This window comes from Labrus mixtus, chromosome 14 (genome assembly GCF_963584025.1).
Source record: "Labrus mixtus chromosome 14, fLabMix1.1, whole genome shotgun sequence".
Classification (NCBI taxonomy): domain Eukaryota; kingdom Metazoa; phylum Chordata; class Actinopteri; order Labriformes; family Labridae; genus Labrus; species Labrus mixtus.
Window position 1 is genome coordinate 8,616,861 of NC_083625.1, and position 26,674 is coordinate 8,643,534.

General features: G+C 39.2%; 1 protein-coding gene across 3 annotated transcripts; it reads right to left on the bottom strand.

Annotated features, from left to right (window-relative positions):
- Positions 1-2,539: 2,539 nt before the first annotated feature.
- On the bottom strand, positions 2,540-22,136 carry nectin1a (nectin cell adhesion molecule 1a). Of its 3 annotated transcripts, XM_061054868.1 has the most exons (11): positions 21,601-22,136; positions 11,249-11,361; positions 9,096-9,354; positions 8,177-8,294; positions 7,837-8,018; positions 7,618-7,735; positions 7,201-7,352; positions 6,923-7,055; positions 6,735-6,798; positions 5,271-5,296; positions 3,109-3,291 (listed from the first exon to the last, which is right to left on the bottom strand). In XM_061054868.1, the coding sequence occupies exons 1-11, from the start codon at positions 21,650-21,652 to the stop codon at positions 3,243-3,245; spliced, it is 1,266 nt and encodes a 421-aa protein (XP_060910851.1). In that variant the 5' UTR covers positions 21,653-22,136; the 3' UTR covers positions 3,109-3,242. The 3 variants fall into 3 exon arrangements, with proteins under 3 accessions (XP_060910850.1, XP_060910849.1, XP_060910851.1); XM_061054867.1 differs by lacking the exons at positions 5,271-5,296; positions 21,601-22,136 and adding an exon at positions 11,454-11,512 and having other exon boundaries at positions 2,540-3,291; XM_061054866.1 differs by lacking the exon at positions 5,271-5,296 and having other exon boundaries at positions 2,541-3,291; positions 21,601-22,130.
- Between the last annotated feature and the right edge of the window lie 4,538 nt (positions 22,137-26,674).

The following is a 26,674-nucleotide window of genomic DNA, read 5'->3' on the forward strand; positions in this document are numbered from 1 at the left end:
GTCAAACAAGGTTTATCCGTATTTCTTCTTCTTTTCTTTTTTCTACAAGCTTAGGGACTTAAAGGTCTTTCAGGCCGCACAAACAATAAAAGTTTGCAATTCATTTTTCAGGCAATGAGCTCAGAAAAGGAAAATCGTTTTTTCCCCAGTAAAATCAGATCTTGGTTGCGTTGTGAAATTGCAGACCTCAGATTTTTTAATTTCAGAGGACCAGAGAGCAGAGTAAACTGTACTGATGGGATTAGGATTAAAATAGATTTAGAAATCTGGCATCTCATAGAGTTGGTCTGTATTTCCTCACAACATGCAACATGCTGTGACCTCGACACTCTGCAAGCCACAGTTGAAAGGCATAAAGCGGTAGTGTCCAGTTAGTGATGTGCTGATGCTGCACAAACACACACAGTCGTCTATCAAGTTACTGTTGTCCTGTGTTTTTAGATCTACTTGATGTGCGTTTCTGTGTTAATGAAGGAATAAAGAGAGCGTGTTAAGTGGAACCATGAGAATGTAATGTGAGATGTGTGTCATGCATGAATGCAGGACGGGGATCGGTTTTCCTCACTTGGCAAAGACTGAAATGCAATCAAACAAGACAGACAACGACGGAGAAGCCATATCTATTTAAAAATATCACAACAATCAAGTGAAATTACACTATATATGTGAAACAGTTAAAACAGGAAGATGCTGTCATAAGTATTTATTTATCTTCAATGGTTGATCACAATGGCAGTTTTTTATGTTTATTATCCACTTTTAAAAAATGAATATGCAGAACCATAATATTCTCCTAATCTTTACACTCTACTCTTATTTTTGGGCTGTAAAACTCAACAACTGAGAAAAAGATTTAAGTAAACACATAAATATATATATATATTTACAGATGAACATTTTAGCAAATATATTTGGTTTCATAAAGAAAAAGGGCAGATGGGAGGTTGTTATTGGAAAGAGCCAAAGACCACGGCTCTTAGGTCTACCAAAGGCAGCACCAGCCTTTTGATAGTGACCCAGATCTTTCCAAGGCTTAGACAATTAAGCATTGCTGTGCAACAGACTGATGCAGCTAAAAATGATGGATTTAAAAAAAAACAAAAGGACGTTCACAGTCTGTGAGGTCCCACAAAATGGACACGACTTGTCTGCTCAAGGAGCTGTGAATTAATTGTCATGAATTTGATCAGCATACGGGCAGCGATAGGCTGACTTTCTAGAATCTATTCATAATAACAGACTGGTGTGGCCTTCCAGTAGAACTTGTGCCGGAAAGGCTTGCGTTCAAGTGGTAACCGTACACGGAAACATGGACACCAAAAGTATGCTTCTTCTCCTCTTGACTTTCTATATGGACGCACTAGCATTACATTATTTCTTTGTTTTTAAACGTCCATGAAAATATGATCATGACTCCATAGCTTTGGGAAAAAAAAGAAAACATTTTTTTTTTCAGTGAATGTAGTTAGCTCATAATAATGACGTTTTGTTTTGTTTTATTTTTTGTGGATAATAAACCATACTCTCAAATTTGTAACACATCATTTTATGATTAAACACCAAATACCAGAGGCTTATGAAGCCACAACAAATCCCTATACTGAACTCTGTTTGACCCCATCAAACAGGAACAGATGATTTATTATGACAGTTTTCAATATAAAAAAATGGCAACCAGGCTAATCCTGAATAATTAGTGCCTGTACAGTCAATGGGACAAGCAAGTAGGTCTGATACTGTACTGTCACAACTGTGCCTAGAGCTCAAAGCTAAGGTTAGCATGCAATGGTAACGTGATTAATAAGGTAACAATGTTTGTTGTTTCAGTATTACATGTTAGCAAGGTAGTTGTTAGTTAGCAAATTATAATTGGGACCTTTGGCCTACTGGAGGAACTTCTGAAACAATCATCCTCTTAAGGCCATTCAACAGTACAACATTTAATGACAATCAATCTAACAGTTCAAAAAGGCATATTTCAGTTTGAGCCTAAAAAGAAAACTGACCACCAACATTATGATTTATCTGGCTGATACGGTTACAAATAAACTAACCATCCAAACTACTCTTTAACAACATCAAGAAAAGAGCCCAGAGCAGATTTGTAACTGTTAATGGATATTTCATTGTATACAAAGAGACTTTTAAAGGCAAGAGTGTGGAATAGTAAGTATATGGTTTCATATTTTCAGTCACCATTAACACAAGTTAACATGGTCATTTTTATTTAAATGCTATAAATTCAAGGCTCATCCAACAACCAATCTCAGTGAAAACTAAAACCATGAATAAAAACATAAATTTCTTGAAACAACACCATTTCTTCAGTACATAAAAATGTGTTGTTTTTTTTTTCAAATGCAAAGAAAAGCATGATACAAAATACGAAAACACATTCAAAGTATTTTATCTGAACAGGGGCTACATGAAAGGTGAGTTCCTCTGTTCTACGGTGAAAGGATTATGGGTATGAATGTTGCAGGATAAAAAGAATGGGCCTCAGAGATAAAGAATTACACTGTTATACTTTTTTTCTTTTTTTTTTTTTCTACAAAATTACACAATATCAGATAAAGTAGGGGTTGAACACATCGGAGATCAAGAAATAATCCTATGTTGTAAGCATTTCCAAATCAAATGTAATACATCCATTCAATATACATTTTTCAAATGACATTAAATCATGGTCCAACAATCTTCCCTTTTCACAAAATAGATTATATAATAAAAGACACAACAAAACAATAAAATATTTAAAAATGGGACTTTTCAAAGTCAAAGTCTGACATCAGAAGCTGAATTGTCCTTTGCCCCCCCCGGAGCTGTCCACAAAGATGCAGAGGGTGCAAAGACACCGCCTGATAGTCCAGGGTCAAACAAAATCTCCCTTACAGGAAAGGTTTGGAGGAAAATCGTGTTGTGTCATCTGTCCTCATTGAAGCAGTTTCAGTTTGAGACAAATTCAGTGCTGGTTCAGACGTACTGCTCTTTGGGAAAAGTATACGCCCCCACTCCTGGGGGAGGTGAAGACAGGCCTGGTACTGAGGGGTATTTAAAGATGGCTGTGGTGTGCGGAGGAGGAGAGAAAGTGTTTTTTGACATGGTGTTACTACTGCTGCTGCTGGTTGCGGGGGTTGTGTGTGATGAATGGTAAGGGTGCTGGGGCAGAAATGACAGAGGAGGGTTGATGGGAGGGGAGTAGGGCTCAGGATAGTCCTCCTTGTTGCAGGCCAGCCTGTAGCTCACGTAGTCAGCTGTGTTTGGGAGTTCTTCATAAAATCGTCCTGAATGCTGTGAAGAGACGACAGACATGATAAACATGGTGTGCTATGAGAAACAATACAAAGGCTCAATAATTGGAAAAGTATATAAGGTGCACAGTTAATACTAAGGAAAAAAATATTGATTAGGCAATATATCGTCATCCTGATTTGTATGAAATGATTATAGAATAACTGTTGCCAAATATCAAATATTAACTAAAAAATAGCTCTCTTTTTAACAGATTTCCCAGCCAATTGAATAGATGCGTCACTTCTGCCCAACCCCTCATGGTAGCGTGTATGACCTGCATGAAGGTAACCTGGCTGAAGTTACATGGCCGAAGAAGACAAGCGGGTTAAAAGAAGAGGAAGAATCAGAAGAAGACAGGGGGATACAGTCAGACAACAGCGAAATGACAAGAGATTGAAGCGTGAAAAGAGGTGAAATTGACCTTTTTAGGGGCATTTAATATTCTCCAGTTAATCAAATATTGTGACAAATCATTATAGTATTTTCTTGCAATACGTCAATTATTGCAGAATTGCTGTATCGTCTTTCTTCTAGCTGGGTGTATTGTACTGTGAGAAACGTCTTTTATTGTTATTTTAGTCTTTGGGTAAGGGGAGGGTCGGCCTTTGTTATTGGACTTCTGTGCTTGTCATGGATTGGCCAAAATGAACACCATGTTTGAGCGTAGTGGTGTTCATAAGTGTACTTTGTACCAGAACAGGCTGGGCTAAAGATCGATGTTCAACTTTGTGGTTAGTTGGCTCAGACGGCAGGGAAGTTCTGCTGGACAGACCTGGTAAGCCTAAAAGTGCAGTGCGGGGGAACTGGAAACATCTGGCAGAGAACCCTGTCCGTGAGGAACCCTGTCCAATTCCGAAAGAATATCTCTTTCATCCGGGGGAGGTTGGTGACATGGATTCTGAGTGGTTCATGTTCAAAGTCTCTATTGTGGAAGCGGCTTGTAGGAGCGGCAGCCAGTAGACCATTTGTGTCTGTCGTGATGGCAACCTTAGAACCAACTGGTGGACATTTCGGGCTTGGTTAACCTAAGGGTACTCATCAAGTCTGCATGTGCTTTGTAGACTTGGAGAAGGCTTATGACAGTGTCCTGTGGGAGGTACAGCAGGAATACGGGGTTCCGGGGCTGTTGCTATACGGGCCATCTGGAACCTGTACGACCAAAGTTGGAGCTGTGTCTGCATCCTCGGCACAAAGTCAGACACGTCACTGGTGTGCTTGCGCAGCCGGGGGGGTTCTAGTATGGGGGCCTCTAAATCTCATCTCTGCTTTTTGCAGATGATGTGGTTTTGTTGGCTTCCCCATGCTGGGACCTCCAGCAGACATTGGGGCAGTTTGCAGAAGCAACTGGGATGACAGGGATGGGAACTCCAAGTCCCAGGCCATGGTTCTCCCCCGGGGAAACAGTGCTACCTCCGCATGGGGAGTGAGTCCTTTCCCCAAGTGAAGGGATTTAAGTATACTGGGGTCTTGTTTACCCCGGTGTGAGGGTAAAAGGGGGCGTGAGATTGACAGGAGGATTGGCTCAGTGTGGGCCGTAATGCGGGCATTGTACCGAAACGTTGTGATGAAGAGGGATCTTAGCCTGAGGGGAAAGCTCTTGATTTAACCTATGGCCATGAGCGATGGGTGGCAACCAAAGGCTTAAGATCAAAAATACAAGCAGCCGAAACAAGTTTCCTCCAGAGTGTGGCTGGGCTCAGCCTTGGAGAAAGGGTGAGATGAAGTATTTGGGGCAGGCCTGGAGTAGAGCTGCTACTCCTTTGCATGGAAATGAGCCAGTTGAGGTGGTTCTGGCATCTGATTAGGATGTGTCTCTTCTGAGGTTTTATGGGCACGCCCAACTAAGAGGAGAAAGTGGGGTAAACCCAGAGTTCGCTGGAGGGTTTATATACTCCACTTGCCCTTTGAGCGCCTCAGAATCCCAAAAGAGGAGCTGGAAACCGTTGTGACGGTGAGGGTTATCTGGGTTGACTTACTTTTTCTGCTGCCACCGTGACCCAACCTCGGAAAAAAGCGGAAGAAAATGGATGGATGGACAATGTTATGAATGGGGATACATTTTTATAGTTTTTTGGCTAATTCAGTTATTCCGCCTTAATTTTATTAGCAAGACTATATGGCCAATGCAAGAATCTTCAAGGTAGTGGCACCTCTAACACAATGCATCCTGGTATGTGTAGGCACTGACAGCACAAGTAAAAGAGCAGTGTCTCATTAAGTATCCCAGTCAATGCAGAATTTATAAATTCAACTGACTATATTTACAGACAACAGTGATTTGACACCAAGATAAAAGTCTTTCATCCTTCAAGCAAGGCTTAAGTCTAATTTAGACAGGTTCCCATTGTTAGCACTCAAATAAATAAGGTGTAGTGACGGTACTACTAAAGATTTCAAGCTTTTTTATACTGATTCAAAGGTAGCAGGAGCATGTAAGGTAACCTTGCATCATAAAGAAGAGGAGAAGAAGACCGTTTAAAAAAAAAATGATGTTAACAATGCTGGTTAAAGAATTGTCAGAATGTTTTAGTTTTTGGGGGAAAACATGCATTCAAAACAGTGTATATACTGCAGAGTACACACAACCCATTAGTGAAAGTAAACACTTTTTTACTGCTGTGTAACGCCATAAAGTTGATCAGTAAAATGCATCTGACATCCTCCTGTTAAAGGTGTCAGCTTAACATACCTGTTTCCTGAATGGTCATTTAAACTATAGTCTTTAAAACTGTACAACACAATTAAACACAATTGTAAAGCACTTCACCCACAACTCCTCTGATCACACCGATTCCACCTAGAATGAAGCCATTTTGGTCCTACAGTTTGCACCAATTAATTAACAAGCTCTGGTATAGTACAGAGCCTAATTCCACAAAAAAAACTGTGTAATGATAAACTGTTGTTCATCTATGTAAAGCAATGCTTATGATAGAGTTACACTACTGAAGCTACCAACACAGGCGTTTATCAGGTCAGTTTTTAACCTGATTAAACCTCCACTAAGGACTATGTGAATGTGTATGGATTGTTTTTCAAACTTTCTCTTATTCTACTGTTACAGCAGGACAAATTATAAATGTATCCTTCTTATAAGAGCACAGACACCAGTTAAAGTTAATTTATATCATCTACATCATTGTTAATTATAACAGAAACTATTAATAAAAGGCAATGATTATGGAACATACTTTGTAATCTTAAACACACTGATAAAAAAACAAGTGGCATTCAAGTTCGTTATTATTTTGTTTTTTTCCAACCCACTGACCTGTATCAGTAGGTTACCCACTGTGACCAGGTTTAAATTTACTCGTTCGGAGCTTCTTTTAGCCTTCAGGCCTTATGGGATTAATGCCCTTTGGCAGTTTTTGTATTTTCTATTTTGATGCACTTGAGCACACTGGCAACTCTTTGAACATGTGGCATTTCAAAGGTACCTGGATGTCATCGGCTGGTCTTTTCCTTATCGGCTGTGACAGTTTTTTGGACGGAGAGTCATTTCTGATCAAGGAGGAAAAGAGAATAAAAGATGAGGATGGTACTCCAGGGTACAAAACATCTACAAATGAATAACCGGCAAACAAAGGAAACAAATGGAAGGAGAAATAATGGACTGTTTACATACGAGGAGTCGTCTTTCCGGCTTCTTATTTTGAGCACCAGGACTGTTATCGTAATGCCCATGAGCACTCCAGCAGCAAGTAATAAGGCAACTACGCTGATGACATCGCCTGTTGCAATCTGTGGTAGTGGCTTTTCTAAAAAGAAAACATCAAGCACATTTCATGTTAGCTTTATGATTCCCTATAACTGATGTTTGCATTTAAAGAAACACTTTAATTACAAACTATAAGTAACATCAGTAGCAGTCATAGTTTTCGTCCGGAGCCCAGGTAAACATACCTATAATGCTGACCTCCACAGAGGCTGATCGCGTCCCAATGCTGTTGGTGGCATCACACACATAGGTGCCCTGGACCTCATACGTGATTGGCCCTTTAAAGGTAAGGATATTTTCTCGGATCTCTGCATTGCTTGGTATTGTGCCATTTACACTGAAGAATAAATAAGAAAATAACACTTAAAGAAAGTGCAAGTAGGACACAAACTTCAATCTACACTTGCAACTTAATTTTATGATACAGAGTGGGAGGGATTTATTCAGCTTTTGGACATTTATTTTATACATTTTTTTGTCATATTTTAAAGTCACCCTTTTGAAAGTAATCTATGCCTTGACAATAACCTCCTTAATCTCAGTATTAAAATGACCTAACTCTATCAGTAAATTTGAACGCATACAAACAAAGTTGTACTCACAGTCGCCACTGATACAGAGAGGCGGCTGGGTTGGCATCAGCTTGGCAGCTCAGCTGGACATTTTCTCTGTTCAGGTACCAGTTTCCATCAAACCCATCCACTGAAACATCTGGCTCATCTGATTCAAAATAAAAAAATTAAAAAAACATTCAGCTTTCATACTTAGTTAAATCTGTATAGCTATGTGCTTAATGTTGTCTGTGAGAAAAAAAAACGTACACTGAATATCCAGGGTGACACTGTCAGTGAAGACCTCCTCGTTGTATGAGGTGACACAGGTGAGTGTCTCCTTGTGTGTATCTCTGCTTGGCACCAAAATGTAGTCGCTTTGAACAGTGAATGTCCCGTCTGAGTTTCTGAATTCTGTGGTTGTCACTTCTCCTGGCACCCTCGTCTCCCACCTGAACACAACATCAACACGGAATCAGTGTCATCACACAGAGATGCGTCCTGATTTGTGATGACAGAGTTAAAAATGAGGAGCTGAAACACTAAAGCATACATTTTACACTCACACAGACACACACACACACACACACACACACACATAAACACACACCTGATTGTGCCAGGTGGTTTTCCATTGGATGAAACGCAGCTGGCCACTGGTGTTTTCAGATTGGACGAGCGAGCCACAAGGGTTGGCGTGGACAGACTCATCTGAGTTGTGGGGCGAACTGAGGTAGTGAAAAACAACAAAGATATGATGTTGATCTATTTTTAACATATACCTGCCCATTCAAATTCCTGACAGGTTAACCCCATTTAACATTTTATTTACATCTAAACAGCATTTGGTTTGGTAATCGATTTGCTCGCATCAGTCATTTAAACCGTTATATTCTTCTTTTTTTTTAAAGATTTATTTTTGGGCGTTTTGTGCCTTTATTGTAGAGATAGGACAGTGGATAGAGTCAGAAATCAGGGAGAGAGAGAGAGAGCAGGGAATGACATGCGGGGAAGGAGCCACAGGTTGGATTTGAACCTGGGTCGACCGCAGCCTCCATAAATGGGGCGTGCGCACTAACCAATACCAGCGCCCCATTTAAAGTGTTATATTCATTGGAGCTGATTGAATTAAGTCACAAGCTATAATGTCATGATTTGTGTCCTACAGGTATTGTTCATCCTATGTGAGTGTAGGTCTAACGTTATCAATTAAAAGAGAATTCTCCTACACACCATTTTTGAATCATTAGAGGCTGATTTCCTCTATAACCTATAAGCAACATTTTAAAAGTGCATAACTGCACACAAGTAAACATGACGCTGGAGCCTGGAGCTGTTAGTTTTGATTAGAAGCTGGCAGCATTTTCCAAATTCAAGCTTCTCCAAACTCAGTGACTAACTCATTAAATTAAAATGTTTTAATACACACTTAAACCTTAGTGTAAAAACAAAACAGTTTGAGTTTTTTAAGATTAGTTGTGTTTCACAGTTTTCAACTTAAGGCCCAGACCATTACACATCCGTCTCACCGAAGACAGTGAGATTTACTGTGTTTTCTCTGTTCCCTGCGGGGAACGTTGTGTATTCGCAGATGTAGGTGCATTCATCAACGAGACGCAGCGAGGAAAAGGTGATAGTGGTGTCCTCTAGATTTGGAGTTCGTCGCCTCACTGCTCCGTTTTTGAAGACCACTCGGTCCCTGTAGGGCGGGGCAACAGACACACCAAGAGAGGGGTTGGCGATCGCCACGTTCTGCTTGGTGCCGTTCACCAGTTTCTGCCATGTCACCTTGAGAGAGAAGAATGGATGAAATTGATGGATGAAGTTACTGAGGGGACACAGTATGTTATATGTTATACGGTGTTATGGTGGTTAGCACTGCGTCTCACAGCCAGAAGCCTCTTGGTTTCAACCAACTGTCTGCATAGGAGCTTTTAGCGTGGAATTCACGTGTTCTCTCTCGGCTAGTGTGGGATCTCTCTAAGTCCTCTGATGTCCTCCCAGATTCCAAAGACATGCTCGTTGGTTTAAATGGTGACTCTGAATTGCCTAACGTTATGTTTATGTGTCAATGTTTGTTTGTCTCTATAGGTCAGCCCTGGGCTTAGGACGTACCCAGCCTCTCGTCCAATGACAGCTAGAATAGGCTACAGCCCTGCACAACCCTTAAAAGAGTATCGTCAGTGGATGGATGGATAGTGTTCGGGTCACTGATAAACAAAAAATGAATGTTGACTTCAGCCTGCTATTAAAATACATAATTTTAAGTCCTCAGTTATGCCCCCTCTTATAGTTGCAAAATGACATTTTCCCGTATTTAATTGAATGGAAATTACATGGAGACAAACATGCACTATTTTTTCCTCTCATCATTACATAGTGCTGTTTATTTCATCAGAGACTCTTTCCTGCATTAGATGTAATAACTGACTTTACTTTCCACTTGGCAGGAGCGATTACAAATATGAACATTACACTGACAAACTTTGTTCAATTTTTTTAAATTAAACCACAGTTGATAATAAACAGTTGTTAGGTTTGGGGTTATATTGTCATATTGTTTCTGCAATGTCATACATAAATTAAATGTAGCATCTTGAAGTAAACAATGCGCCGTACTAGATGTTTAAGAATCAGGTTTTGGAAAGCTACTATTAACAAAGTCATTTATGAGATGAAGCAGTTTATTGATTAAATTGTATTTTAGAACCTTCCCTGTATTTCCAGGTTGCCTTAAACAGACTGTTGACTTATTTCTCAAAGTCAAACAAGGCACAAAAATGTGTTATCAACTAGATTTCTATTGAACAAGTCAGGCAAAAATAATGTAAGCAAAAGCTTTTTTTTAAGTTTTTGATCCATTAGGTACATTTATGTGGTTGGCCCACGCAAGCTTGTTTTCTAGTGGTTGAGCCTGTTATCTAGCTGACGTAGCAAAATTTTGTCTCTTATTGCTAATGTCAGCATATTCATCCAGACTCCTCAGGTTGTTTTCCGGTTTGTACATTTTATAGCTTCCTTTTGCAGATAAATTTATCAGCTAATGTTACGATGCTAATGTTTGTCCGATCAGATACGCGACAAACAATCGGCTAACTTAAGTTGCTTGCTTATATCATCGCTAGCAATATCCGAGGCCCACACAGCAGTGGCGAGACGAAAACTTACATCCACATCCATGCTCTCATATTTGCATTTTATTTGGCACAAACATGTTTGATTTGTTATAGATGCAAACATTTTGTGAAAGTCATGAGACTAACTAAAACTAGATGGTTCTGTATTTTTTTTTAAATTGCAAAGCACAAGCGAATTGAGGTCCAGTCATGGATAGCTACATTTCAAGTCACTCTAATTATTATCAAATACTTTCTTATCCTGGTGAACAGTTTAATAGGAACACAAATATCTTAGAGTAAACATGTAAAATGTGCTGTTTTATCATCATTACCAGACACAAAAACAAGGCTTCCACTCAAGACCTTAATCCCTTGATCTTTGTCTTGCGTATTTAATTGACGGAGTGATTATCTCGCTGTCTAGGCTATCAACTGAGTATGACATGCGAGAGAAAAACAGTTGTCTTTTCGATCCAGTTTTATCATCGGGTCATTTATTTTATGATGTCATACAAAAAATTGGGTGTGATCCCCATGCTCAGGTGGGCCATCGACAGTGTTACCTGTGAGATTTTGACAGGCGGGGAACTATTGATGAACCGACAACGAAGATCCACCTTTGAGCCAACATACCCCCACTTCCCATCATCCATTTCCACAGTCTGGCCATTTATCCCTGGAGGAGAAACACAAGGGTTAAAGATAACCACTTTCACCTATGCCTGACCCACACATACATACTTAAACACATCAGAAATACACACAGACCACAAATAAACACATGTTGGCTGCATCAGACAGGCACTCTCTAAGCTGTTCACAGTCAGCACAGCATGTTGAGCAGATAAAGTGAGCTGATCTGTCAGAGGCGATGCATTTTAGCAGCGTTAGAGGTGAGCTGGGGTCAAAGGTTTCGGATTAGACCGAGGTATAAATAAACATGATTTGTTCGGTTACTGTTCCCACTGACTTACTGATCCCCTTTAACAAATCCACAGCTGCGCCACGCCCACTTTCTGAGCGTACGTGAGTCACGTGTGTTCATGTGTTGTTTTTGTCCGATAAACTAAAAGCAACAATATATTTAATCTGGCTTCAGGAGGAGTAAAATAATTATTTTTATAGAATAAAGAACGACGATGGTACAATGAACCAAACAGCTCAGGACATTGGCTGCTCTCGTTTTCATTAAAACACATGATCACACACAGACAGATACCTTTGATGCTATTGTACCTCAGTCAGAAACTATAAGCCATCTTTGATCATATTACCCAAAGTCTATTTTATAATATATTTCTTTATTATTACTAACTTTTTTTTTTTATGAAGAAATCCTTTTATTTTTATACGTAATCCTTTTAAAATCCCTTTTTCCCTTTATTGTGGGAAGAGCCAAATTGTATGTTTGCTAAGGGGACAGAAAGGCATGCAGATATTTTCCATTTTAGTTGTTGAAATGACAATCTAAGCCCTTAACCCTTATAAAACCATTTTTTACTTACTATATTTAGTTTTAGTAATAGGGACAAATACACTTTTTAAAATGACATTTTAATGAAAAATGTCAACATATCCTCATTGTTATATAAATTATATTAATTCCACGGACAAGATCATCACTAGCCCTTTTTTTCCTCCTAAGATATATTTATCATCTCTCTTTGAAAGTTTCATCTCTCAGAGCTCGCTGTGATATTAGAGTCTAGTAACAGGAAATGAAAGACACCGAGATGTGCATATTGAGTGCTTGCATGTGACACGGCAGCATAATGGTTGCTCACTCAATAGTTATAATTATGGAAACAGCCACTATTTAATGGCAGCCCTGAGTTTGCTCATGGAAAAAAATCAAATAGGTGCCTTTTTCGTAACAGACTTTCGTAGACGCTTGTTCCTACAAAGCCGGCAACTGGAAATTTTAATACATGAATATGATGCTGAATTAAATACTCTGACTGTAACCCAGGGGGGAATTCCATGTCCGACATATTGTATTTAAAAAACAAAACAGATATTAGATGCCATAGGTCATCATGTAGTCCAATATTTCCGTGTTATTAATGGATGAATATTGATTGGACCATGAATGTCCTGGTCTCTATCATTGAGCAACAAATCAAAAACACCCCAGGCTGACAGCAAAACTAAAGCCGCTCACATCTCTGACAGCGTCCTCTGGTTAACCATGAAGTAATATTCATATTTCAACCCAGAGTTGTTTAGAGCAGCTTCCTCGGGAAATGGTTCGACTTGCAATTTCCTGCAGGGATGCAATGAACAACAATGAAGTTTAACCTTTTCTTGTGCCATTTATAAAGGTTTGACATTACACAGTGAGCATCAGGAAATGATGTATAACTGCAATGACTCTTGGGATTCATTTTTTATGCACTGGCACCTTGACTGCAATTCATTATCAAGATTTTCTTTTTTATCAGACCCTATAGCAGAAACACATCAATGATACATTCATGAAGAAAACGGAGGGTTTTCTATGGTATTTTTCCACAGGCCGGTTAACCTTAAGCAGACGTGGGGTCAGTGCTCCTTTGTGCTGGCATTTAAATCTCCTGCTTTTCTGTCATTCAGCATTTTCCTTGCGCTCCTTTCACTTTAAACGGCAGGAAGGTTTAAAGAAGGCAAGATGCGTAGACTTTGTAATGCATGTAATATATAGCTGAACATGCTCTTGCTGCCCTACTGGGTATGTTCATGTATAAGTAACAAAGCCCCTAATAGGTCAATTGATACTCCTCTGTCAACAGTTGACAACATATATTGGTGAACACTTTGAATTTTGTCCAAACAGTCAGTGTGTTTATCTTTAAACACATTGAATACGAAGGTTTCTTAAAACTTATGCAGGTACTTTTTAGCCTGAACTATTCCTTTTCCTTACTCACCTCGTCATTGAAAGATCATAATAATCACAAACCTTACAATCTTACAAGAGAAACATCAATTTCAAACACACTGTTTACTGATCTTTGTTAGAACAACTGCACCGGTCTCAAAAGTAAGGGTGGGTATGAGTTCTTGAGTACTCGAGTACTGTAATACTCATTGACGTCATTCGAGTAACATTTCAGTACTGCTGATATTTATGGGTTTGTCTTACTGAATATACTTAAAAGGTACACAGAGAGGTTTTACTTAGTACTAGAGGAACTACTTTAAGAGTATAAAAAACAGATCTGCCCCAGCATCTGCAGCACTCGAGGGATACATAATTCCAAAAGCGAGCGCACATTACAAAAACAAAAGAAGACGATAACGTGCGGATATGCGGCTTTAAATTTCCACATAATAGAAATAATAGTTTGATGTTTAACAACATTTTGGTCCGAGTCGGACTGATTTGTTCACTACTACTTGGTAATATGAGAATTAGCTACATATGTATTATTTATACATTGTACCGCTTAAGAAAATCTTAAAATATTATGATTCTATCTTGTTGCAGGCATGAGAACTACATCCCACGGCTGGTTCGACTGATAGGCATTGCTGAAAGTGTGGTGTACCCCAGGGTTCGACTTTAGGTCCACTTCAACTTTACATCATTGTTGACACCACAGCTTACATCCTTCATTTAATCACAACAATTCTGTGAACCTATCAAAGTCCCTCTTAAATATGGGAATCTTACATTTACCGGGATACAGTAACCACACAGAAAAGCCCCAAATCCATTGGTTCTTCAACTAAAATGTAAAAAAGTGCTTTAAAAAATTTGCCAAAACCTTAGATCTTTGAATGTTTTCTGATAGCTATCAAATAGCATTGGGATTGAAATATCAGAAGCAGAATTCAATTTCAGAATTCTGATTCTGATACTTTAATATTATATGAGGCCTCGTCTAGCTTAAAACTTTGGAACAACCTTTTTCAAATTCTCAAAGAAACAGTATCAGTGAGTGTGGGGAGCGGTAGAATAACATTGTATTTTATTACTGATATTACTAAAGTTACTTTTATATTAGCTTGAATTCCCTCTTATTGCAAAGAGAGTGAAGAAGAGAGACAATCTACTTAAAAAAACACCAACTTTGCAAAAATCTAATGTCTGTATTTTAAAGAATTTATTTATATGAAGAGAAACTAAGTTTATTGATCTGTACATGGCTTCTTAAAAACATTAGAGCATGCTTTAAAAAAACAACCAAGGACGTACTTTTGTATAATTGAAAGCCAACAAACTATAAAATACAGAGAGGAATCCAAACTATGCACACATAAAGCAAGCGGATTGCTTTACATACCAGTGATTCAACTTCCCATGAACCAGGAGGGATATTTCACCTGTCATTGTGTGAGTATATGCTGATAACTTTACTTGTTGTTGTTTTTTTAAACATTGTACTACAAAATTAGTATTTAAATTAAATTCAACTGATGGCAGATGTCTCCATTTACAGCAGTTTATATCCTCTTAATGATAGAAAAAGCCTCCATTAGATAATTACTGAAGCATGCACTAATTCCTAACTTGAATTTTTTTGTTTGTTTGTTGTTGTTGTTTTTTTTTTGGGGGGGGGGGGGGGGGATTTGCAGACAAATAAATTAAAATGCCAAAATGCATTTGGCATGCAATTCATATTTTTGCATGCAAACACATACACACAGATAGACCTCTGACAACCCATCTGCTCTGCTGACATCAATCATCAAAAATATGATGATCATCACATGATAACGTGTACAACTTAAATCTATTTTGTTAGCTCAATGACTTTAATAGTTTCATATTAGAGCAGTTCACTTAGCCTTTTGTGTCCCTTTATATAAAAAGCTGTGGGTCGCAGGGAGGTAAGAAGGCGAGCGGTGGAAGTAGATTACACCATTAAGGATATTAAAGAGCATCTGCATTAGGTAATTGGTAATAAAATGGTCTGTTTGTTTCAAATTGATATCCCGGAAATATTGTGGATTCAGTCGTCACAAATGTGTTTCTGCATGCTCGTTTTGAACTCTTCAAACCAGAAAGAAAGACCTTTTTGTAGTTTAACATACTATTGTCATTCATACCCAGATAAAAAATATGCTATATCACTTTATCATGGTAGACTTTTTACCATTTAGCCTAAGCGCTAATTGTGCTTACATCACATTACTTCATCAATTTTAGATCTGGCTGCAGCGTCAAAAGAGAAAACAAATGAGATCTGGAATACTACATACACCGTGGAGCATTTGAATCTTACTCTTCAAATAAATATTACACTTGTAGTCAGAAAATAGCAGCAGATCATTTGTGAGGTTAACTGCTTAGTTTTTTGGCATGAATTGGATAAATAAAATATCAGCGCATAACATTTCTTTATCTTTGAAGCTAAAGCCAGCAGTTAGCTTGGAAGCGGAGCTTAGCGTGACAGGAAGGATTTTGGATGGAGAGCAGGACGTATATTTTTAAAAGTCTTAAATGTTGCCTTATGTTCCGCTCTCCCCAAATCAAATTTAGCTTTGATTTCATAGCATGCAGCAATGGAGTTTAGAAAACTCTTTCAAAAGGAGACGGAGAAGTCTTAAAGGTGTAAAATTACTGACAAACTAACAGGTTGATATAATATGAAGTGCAGGGCTTTTCATACTATTCTTGGGGCAAGCGGTGAGGGGTTTGACAAAAGAAGAATTACATTTGAGTTTGGCGTGTAGCAACAAAGACAGGTCAGGATCAGAGGAAACACACAGCTCAATGAGTGGAAATTCTCTACACAATGTAAACTCAGATTCTGGCACGTCTGACTCTCAGTGATAAACGCATAATATCCACAAGATTAAAGCTCCTGTGAGGAACTTTAGCTAGGTTTGTGTTGATTCTGGTGCCCACTTGTGAACAAAGTCTTCTTGCAGATCTTGTCCTGTACATTCGGACTCTTTTTGAAAATGAAAAATGTATATCTGCTTTCTTTAAACAGTCAAATGTATCATTCAATGAAAATCTTTGCTGTGGAAAAAAAAAAAGGTTCTGCACCATGCTGGTTATCCCTTTTACGACACCTACCCTGTGGCAGCCGTTTCGATGATGCCGATAGTCTCATTTGCTTTTGTAGCTCACAAAGAGGCGTTAATATTAATATCAGACGGTTTCCTAACCAGGTAAAAAAAATCCTCACAGGAGCTTTAAAATGTATTTTGTAGCATTTAAGTGAAGGGCTAGGTCTCGTCTGGATGCAGTGATTTTCTTAAATCTCTGAAAATCTATGGTACATTACCACCCGGCTCTATACTGAGCCGTATGTGGCTGCTGAGCAGATTGTGATACGGGGTAGAAGTTTCCATCTCTTTCCTGTCTTTGTGCTTTGCTGAGCAAAACTGCTGCTGACTTTAAAGCTTCATAAGATAGTGATCTTAATATTCTCATCATATTTTAAGCAAGAAAGTCAATAATAGTATTTCCTTAAATGTCAAGCTAAATCTTTAGAGAATATTTTCTAGGAGATTTATTTCCATAGTTTATACAGGAATATCTCAAACCAGTAAATACATCACAGCTGATGTAACAATTCAGGTTGTAATTTCGACCAGTTCAGCTCATTTTTAGGGAGGTAAAATCTTGTGCCTGAACCTTCTCCTACAAACACACACTCACACTCGCATCCCTCTCAGTCTACACACTGATCTCTGTTGTTGAGCTTATCAGGGGCTTTAAGTGAGGGCAGAACAGACAGAGAGCCTACTGCTCTAACACAAACATAAACACACAAGCACACTCATATCGCACTGGCCCCCCATCGCTCCCACCTTCCTTTTTCTCCCCTGTCCATTCACATTCTTCTATTGTTGAGTCTATGGGAAATGACCTCAGCAGTCCTCAACAATAATCCATAAACAGCAGCACTCAGGAGAGAGACAGACATGGGAATGTAACAAACAAAAGCAATATTGTTCCACACTTGAATGTGCACCATGCAAAAACAGCAGGTGCATCACAGCGTGATGATGGGCATTTTGTTTATGTCCTGAGAGGATATCCTCCATCTTTCATCATCATATTCATTATGTAGAGAGCCATTTATAACCTTTTCTCATGTGTCCAAGTTCAACAGAGGGGCAGAGGCAAGCTTTGCTTTACTGTTTTTTTTTTTGGAATGAGATTACTGATTGTGTAGTATTCAGATTTAAAAAATAAAATAACAATTTTGGCAACACTAGCACAATTATAGGGCTGTCATGACACCAGACTTTTATATTTCTATTAAAAAACAATGGCAGTGCTTTACAAGCTGTGTGGCACAGAGTGCTGTGAGCCTCCACATTTGTGTCCACTCATCACATTTTAGATGAGTAGTAAACCCACAACCTGAAAGTTTATTAACTTAATCATTTCTGCTACAGTAGCCAAAAATCAAACCTACGGGAGACCTTAGTCCTGATTGTACCAGAAACAGAGATGATTTTATTTTTTGCGATGACTTTACATTTTTATGACAACTTGCCTTTGCAAGCTTTTACAAATGTGTGCTGCAAAACCACATCTATCTGGGAGAAATACAACGGGATCACCACAGACTGTTTCAAAAGATGGGTGACTGGCTGCAGTATACGTCAGAAGCCTCGTCTCCTCCAAGTCAACAGATAGGACATGGGTCGAAACTAACTAGTTTGTTTTTATCATGCTGATTAAAATCCAATTGTTTGCACGCTTTGTTTTAATTTACAATTTGTTGTTATAAAAAGGGGTTCAGCGCCATGACTGACAGTTATGTTGACTAACACGGCTTCGCTGTGCACAATATTAGCAGAGTAGAGGATGTACAAGGAGAGGAAACAAGAGTCATTGAACCTTTCATAACTGTGAGGGTCTATTTGAATAGAATAATTTCTACTGTGAACTTTTCAACTGACCTGAGGGATCTTGCAAAGTAAGTTAAAGGTGTGTTGTGGTTAGCAGAGGGGACTGCAAGTGGGGCGGCAGTAGCTCAGTCTGTAGGGACTTGGGTTGGGAATTGGAGGGTCACCAGCTCAAGTCTCAGCACAGACCAAGTCCAGAAAATGGTCTGGTAGCTGGAGAGGTGCCAGTCCACCTCTTGAGCACCGCTGAGGTGCCCTTGAGTGAGACACCAAACCCCAAAACCGCTCTGGTGCACCCTCTGTGGGCAGCCCCCTCACCCTGACCCCCCCCCCCCCCCCCCGCTAATGCATGTCCATAGAATCCTGTTTGTGCATGTGTGTGTATTTCAGCCTATGTGTGTGTAGGATTAATAAAGGCTAAATTATTATTATTATTATTATTATTATAAAACCCACAGCAGAGTCTACTGTGCAACTTTGGCTCCTCCAGCACAAAATACCAACACCTGATGCATCATTCATCTTTAGATACAAACAATGGTTCTCACATTAGACTAATTTCCGACGCAAGTAGTTTGTGACACCTCTGGAGGGAGTCTCAGGTAACAAACACATTATGTTATTCACTTGCTTAACATGCTTTCCCCCCCCCCAATTAACACTGGCAAAAAAAAAAAGGATTGTGGCCAATCCAAATGTATTCGTTGATAATACTATCACATCAAGATTCAAATAAAAACATCACCATTATCACATAAATCTGCATGCCAGACCAGAATCTAGAGGAAAGGGACATTAAGTTTGTGTCCTCATTTTTCAAATGAATCTGAGAACTAATTGTCCAGTCACATTCCAGCAGGCAATTGTATTATATAGGATAATCATGTGGAGAGGCAAAAGACGGGGAAAGCATGAACTCGATCTCATTATGAGGCCTATTGACAAATGATGAAGCTTAACTCTAAATAGGTTAAAAAATAATAGTAATAATATTTTTTTAAACACTGGGACAAATTGAGGCCTCTTCTTCAGGTGATCTTCAAGTGATCCTAACAATGTGCACATGGATAAAAAGGGAATTTAATCAAAAAATCCAAAACCCCTTGTTTTGGATTTTGTACAGTTTGATTGAATTTTCAAGTACATTGGGGGGAAATGCAGACCAGAATATGAAAGAAGCTAACTGTTCTCTTAAGGCAAATATCATCACTGGAAGTATATGTCCAGAACTACATTTTTAAAGCACGCATCATTTTCCTCTTGATCATACTCTTCTGTATGGGAAGTTAAGTAAGTAAAGATGATAACAACATGTTTAAAGCTGACCACACTACATCTACCTTCAGCTTTGCTCACTTGGCCTTAGACCTCTTCCAGAGCAGAAAATGAAAAACCCAGAGAGAGAAAGAGGAGAGGGCAGATTAACTGTTTAATCTTTAGGCCATCAAATCTGTGATTGATCGGGGATTACACGCTGTGTTTGAGTCTTTGGCCCTGTGACTTACAATGTAGGGAATCCTGCAGCAGAGCGAAGAGCAACCGCCACCAACACACACACACACATACACCCACAAAAATGAAAACACATGACACTCGAACTCAAACCTTGCAAATGCATCGCTGTGCATTGCCTGAAAGACGTCCCACTGCTTTGTGAGATAACAAAATGTCACTGCCTCAACTGGGGTCAATTGCATCTCTCTTTTAACTCTTAACCGAAAACTTCTGACTCTCAGGCATCTACTTTGCCAAATTATGTGAGCGCCTTTCCAATTTCTCCTGAAACGGAGAAGATACTCATTCTACTCTTATTTTCCTCTAAATTGATTTTAATCTCTCATTGTTTTTGATTGAGTTTCTTGATTCTGTGTGCACATGCGTGCTTGAGTGCATGTTTGTGTGGGTGTGTAATCTCTGTGGCACTGCAGAAGCATGGAGTGTGCACTTGGCTGGTGATCAGCATGCAGCTCACAGGATTATAATGACTGCTGCTGCTGCTGCTGCTGCTGCATCTATGTTTTGGGACATGAGATGAAAATAAAAACCCAAGAGAAGGATGAAGGAGGGAAATAGTCTGTGGAGGAAGATCAACCATCTGAAAGCCAATGATGGCAAAAGATATTGGTTTGAAATAGGCAGACTCTGGAGGAGGAGTGTTATTTAAAAGGGACAAATAAATGAGTAGGAGGACAGAAGGGCTGTGTGTTTGTGCTGGATTATATCTGTAGGGGAGCGTCTGTGTGTTCCAGCTTTGGACTCCGGATTATGAAAGAAGTATGAGGATGTCTGTCAGTTTCAGCCAGTCTTTTCTGCGGCTTTCTGCGGCTGAGGATTGCAAACTTTTAAAACATCAGTGGCACGTCAACCCGCAGGGCGCACCTGACAGAGACCTGTGGAGGTGCTCTGAGTGTGCAACAGCCAGCATTAGACAGATACACTGCAGCAGCAGCAGCAGCAGCAGTCTGCAGGCTGGGCTGAGACTTGGCTGCAATCATGATGTTACACCCTTCCTGCTCCCTGTACAGCTCTAATCCAGGCTCTGTCCTTCAACATGACAATCCCACATGGTGCAACCTCACACTTAGTTTTTACACATACACACAGCAGCAAATTACTGCTTGACTGGCAAAGGGGGGTTTATCACTTACTGAGTGAAAAAAGCAATCACAGCAGATGTCCCTGCAGCTCTACACATCCATATGTTGCCACAATAGCTTTTGTCATTACATAACACTTTTACAATATCAGAGGATTGATTTGAAGATGGGAGAAGTTTGATACTTCTGGGATGTCAGGGTGAAATGGATCAATGAGAATCCATTACAATGAGAATTATTAAATTGTAAAGGGAAAAAATGAACCCCATAAAACAGCACAAACAGTCATGATAGATAGATAAATACATACATACATACATACATAGATACATACATAAAAACATCTCATTTGTTTTTAATTCCTTTCAGTTATTGATCAGCTTTAACTGTAAACTGAATCCTCTTTTTTTTCTTTTGCAAAATCTTACTATTTCCTGTTATGTGAAGGTTTGATTATCTACAAAGAAATCAATTACATCATTATTATTGAACAGGTGTTAAGAAAAGAAAAAGCATCCTACCAGGAATTACACAAGTTGTTATCAAGAATATCCAAAATCCAATGTTGTCCATGCCCGAAACACGCGTGCCAGCTTCTTGCTGTGGTTAAAACCCCAGTGTGTACTTGTTGTCTGCCTCCTTCACCCAACACTGCGCACACGGCAACAGGTTCAGCTTCAGCTCTGTCTGTCTGACCTCCAATCAAGTCTCCGTGTATGCTAAACAACCACCACACACTGCTCTCATCCACAACCTATCACCCTGAAAAAGATTTCTCAAACTTGTCTCCGCAGCCTGTGTCACTTTTTCTTTCTCTAATTCGGACTTCCCTGTGACTGGTCACTGAGCTACAGCCGTGTCTGTCCGACTGAGGCTTGGCGGGGATAAAGCAGCTTAACGCGTGGGCAGATTATTTCCGAGATAGCCTTCCCCCTCAGCCCAGACCGACAGCTATCTGTCACTGCGTGAGGGCTGAGCTGAGCAGAGCGCCGGCCGGCTGGTGAGCAATTTTCAAAAAAAAAAGGCGCAGTCAGGCTGTTTTAAGTCAGCAAACTCAATAGACGCAAATATGACCCAGACAGGGCCGTACATAGAGGATTTAGCGTTCAGTAAAAGACCCCCCCCCCCCCCCACCACCATCAATTTATTTTAAGTCATATAGTGAATCATTCAACAGACCTAAGAATCCTGGTAAAGTATTTTTTTTTTAAATAATCTTAAAGGTGATACAACTTTGTGTTTATCAACCAACAGCCTACCTACATTAAGTCCATGTTGCTTAGCCTAATTCAAATATAAACATACGGAGACTGTTACAAGTGCATAGATGTATAATGGGTTTATACCAAGACAAACTATGCTCAATTGTATGATGTATTTATTGGGAAGCATTATATTTATTGTCAATTATATGCATTTTATTTCTTTGTGACGCCTCCAGGGTGCTATGATAGTGAAAAAAGTAAAGGAGAATGTATTGCTTGAAGTCACATGAGTTGTTGTGTAGCCTGAGATTTGCTAGAAGCTTGAATCCTTGTTTCACACACAATGACATGAATTCATTAATTTATTCTCATGTGCATCATAACTTGTAGAAATTTGATGTTAGCATCTGCTTAAAACTACTGGTAAAGAAACCTAATTGCAGTATGATATGCATAAGTTGAGGGGTTAAGTGGCAGACTGATTCCCCCATGATGCCCCACAGAACGCCACAGGAGGTCGTTCCTGCCTGTTGACATCAAACTCTATAACTCCTCCCTCTGAGAGTCAGACACTGTCTGACCTGTGGACTTATTTCACCACTATATATACACCATTCATTATTTATTATTTAATTTAAAAAAATCTACATCATGCACACATGTTCATAGTTTAGACACACATCTATTCATATTTTGTACATGCTACTATATTTGATATCTGTACTTAATGATGTATTTCTTACATTCCTATTTATTCTATTTTTTGTGTGGTTTGTTACTTGGCAAATTGCATTTACATGTGTCATCCATATATCTTGTTTATTCATCTTACCTCTTTGTGTTTAAAATATGTGTGGAAGCGATTGTAAAGCCCAAATTTACCCCTGGGAATAAATAAAGTGATTCTGATTCTGGTTCTGATATATAAAGGAGGTAAATTAAATAGAGATACATTTTAGTCAAAAAAATGTTTTAGATTCCTAGATTTCCTGCTGTAACGGCCAAATAAAGAATTTCTGATACTGATTGTGGGTCTGTAAGAAAATTACTGGCAATTGTAAGATTACAGAACATACTTACAAATGTCGGGTTGTGTGCCTCAAAATGGATGAGAAAAAGGTCATAGCGTGCAACGTTTTAGTAATTCTTATAAACTTAACAGAGGTGTTTTCTAGGTTGTGTTCTTGTTCCATAAAATCTTGTTACTAATGTCCATCTCATGCATTTTCAGCCACCGTGAAAAAATTGTCACGGTCTAATACTGGCACCCTGCGGTGCAGGCTGTGAACTGCATCTAACTGACTGAAATTCTTTTAGTAGCCATTAGATGGAGACACTGAGCAACTGTACATGATTCATGTGGTACAATGACAGTGCTAGAAATGTTTAGTGGGTCAAAGAAAATCACAGTGTGCAAGCAAGATGTCACTAATCTTAAATATCTCTCTGTAGGTGTAGAAATACCACCTTAAAATAATTCAAGGTAGTCCATCTTTCCACCACAGGAAAGAGAAAATTACAGTAATTTCTTATTAGATGTTACAGTATCAGACTACCATATAGAGAAGGGTAAATCAGGACAGGACACAAAGGTTAAGTGAGAACCACAAAGAAAAATGAGAAGGTCACAACCAGCTACTAAATGATGATGCTGACCAAGTTTCTGCCCTGCCTCCCCCCCCCTCCCTGCATGTCCTGCGTCCTCCGTCAGGCACTGCAGAGGAGAAAGGCGAATCAGCACTCTGCTCTCCATCCTCGTCCCTCCTACCGTCTCTCCACCTCTCTATGTGGCTCCCACCTTGACTCAGAAGTGAGATGGTCTGCATTGCTGCCGCACACTGACGGAGGGGACCACCATCAGCTGTTTATCACCTACAAGACAAGAGCGCAAGGGCAGGAACTGCTTCATCATCCAGAACTGACAGGGGGTAAGACTGCTGGAAGATGTTCAGCTACAACTTAAAAGAAGCATGCGAGCTTTCAGGGTCACATTAGGAAGCGATCGACTTTGCTAGAACATACAGAGACACAGGGCAGGATAAGAAAGGGTAGTTATATGTGCAGACATGTTTTAACAGTATTGTTTTTTTGTTTTTTTTTGCTTGGGACGATGCTAAATAAAACTGTGACAAAGGCATTGTGAAATGTGGGGAATAGTGTAACAAACAGAGAAAAGACAGACCAGGGAAAATAATGGTGTACTCTTTCGCTCTGACATCATGTCCCGTTGGACAGAGCAACTCAACCTGGCAACAAACTTCTGTTTGCAATAGCAAAAATAATTATTTATTTTATCAGTTTATGGTTTTAAGAATCACTGGTGAATTTAGTCTCTTTACTGTAAATTATTTCATGACCTCCTACTAAAATGACCTCACACACATGGAGAGTAAGACCACCTGTTTCAGAAACCCTGATTTGAATGGATCAAAGTTCAGCATTTGGCATGTCAGTGCAAAATTAAAACCTGTTTGAGTTTCATTTTTTTAATTTCACTTATGTTTGTATGTTGTAATAATATTCTCTGTCTCACGTTCCCTTTTATTACAGTTTGATGTGTGCTACCTCATCATGCTAAAGTCTCTGTTTCTCTATGGCGTACTGGGAGGTAAGAGCTATTTCTGTGAGGAATTTCTACTTTGGTATCTTCTACTTGGGCTATCTATTCCCACCTCTGATATGTCCTTTTGTGTCCAGTCATAGTGTTGCTGATACCAGCACAATGTCGGAAGATATCTGTGTGTGTGGAAGATGACAACGACCTGAGGGTAGACTGTCAGGTCCTGCCCGAGCCCAACAAGATCAACAGCTATGAGTTCTCCTGGTCGATCGGAACCAAAGAGTCACTCATTAACACCAATGTGTCCGGTTCAGCAGCAGACAGACAGTTCAGAGACAGCTACGTGGAGGAGCTTGAGCCTCATGGATACAGAATGACCTTGCCAGGCTTCACAGACAAACTCCCACACAACACCACCTACATGTGCAATGTATCCGGGATAGGTGACAGCATCACTGTGGAGAGAGGTAGGTGTATCGACTGTGAATGCGTGGGAGAAAGTTTCAAGAGGGTTTAGTCCTTTGTTTTCATGCCACTTTTCTTCCTCTGCAGAGCAACTTGCCCCGTGTTCGGCTGTGAGCATGTTTCTGAAGAGCTCCTGCTCCCTGATCATCTGTCTGCTGCTCTCCTTCTATCAAGCACACAGCTAAAAGAACAACAACATCAAAAACAAAGGCTTGCAACTGCACCTTCTCACATCTAGCCATGTCTGTGCATCCATCCGCATCTACAAACATCCCCAGTAACACCCACATGTAAAAGTTGTCAATAGCTTGCAAAAGTTACTCCTTCTCTTGTTTTCCAGCAGAGAGCACTGAATTAATGTTTTTCTTAATATGAGTGATAAAGAGTGATGAGGACAAAAAAAAGATTGTTGATTCGAAGCAATGTTTATAGATACGATTTTGCTGCAGAGGAAAAAACAGATGTATGTATTTGAATATGCTCATTGATAAGTATCTTGAACTGTAAATATTTTATGGAAGCTGCAGGATTTGTTTTCAATAAAGGGTTGCTAATAGAATCAAACATGGACTTGGTATGAATTCAGTGTTGATAATATATACGATTACATAGTTATCATATAATTACAAATGATTATAAAAAGGATAAACCTTATTCATAATTTTGGAATTTTGGAAATCAGAAGTTTTTCTTAAGATGAGGGTTTATTTAATTGTTATACAAACCTGCGATGAGTCAGCATTTTGATAAGTGAGTGGTAAGACGATGACAATAGGAGAGTGGGAAAGGCAAAGCCATCCCTGCCCAAGGACAGAAGATTAAAGCTGCACATGAACAGCTTAAAATGAACAATACTGATATCCTCACAAGTATCATATTCTGTCTAAACTTGGATTAAACTGAGAAACTGTGGCTGCATTTGAAGAGTCAGTCTACTCACTATCCTGCATAGACTCTGAAAGACCACACAGACTCAGTGCTGATATTCTTTTAATTTGATTTGAACTCAAAAGCCAGAGCTATCAAAAAGTCCTCCAGTGCTTCTAAACTCACAATTTATTCTAATTTTACATTTGATCAACCCATATTACAATAAATTTACTGTGCTGGATTTTAAAGACCTGAGTGTTCTATAAATAACGAGAGGAAAAACAAACTTAGAATTAAAGAGAATACAGTTTCTAAATCAAACCATAGATTATGTCAATGATGACAGTATCAGTATTATTATACTATTACATTTTTAATGATGCTTCACTGTATTTCAAACAGATTATCTTTTATTATAAATTCTAATAAGGGGCATTTTCCCCAGATCCTTGTTGTTTCATTGGAGATGTCAACTGCTGTCAGTTACAAAAAAAC

Coding starts and splice junctions, on each gene's coding strand:
- nectin1a (XM_061054866.1), bottom strand. CDS start 21,652: ATGGACAACATTGGATTTTGGATATTCTTGATAACAACTTGTGTAATT. Junction 7,353..7,617: donor TCTCTGTATCAGTGGCGACT/GTGAGTACAACT, acceptor TTTATTCTTCAG/TGTAAATGGCACAATACCAA. Junction 3,292..6,734: donor GACCAGCCGATGACATCCAG/GTACCTTTGAAA, acceptor GTCTCTTCACAG/CATTCAGGACGATTTTATGA.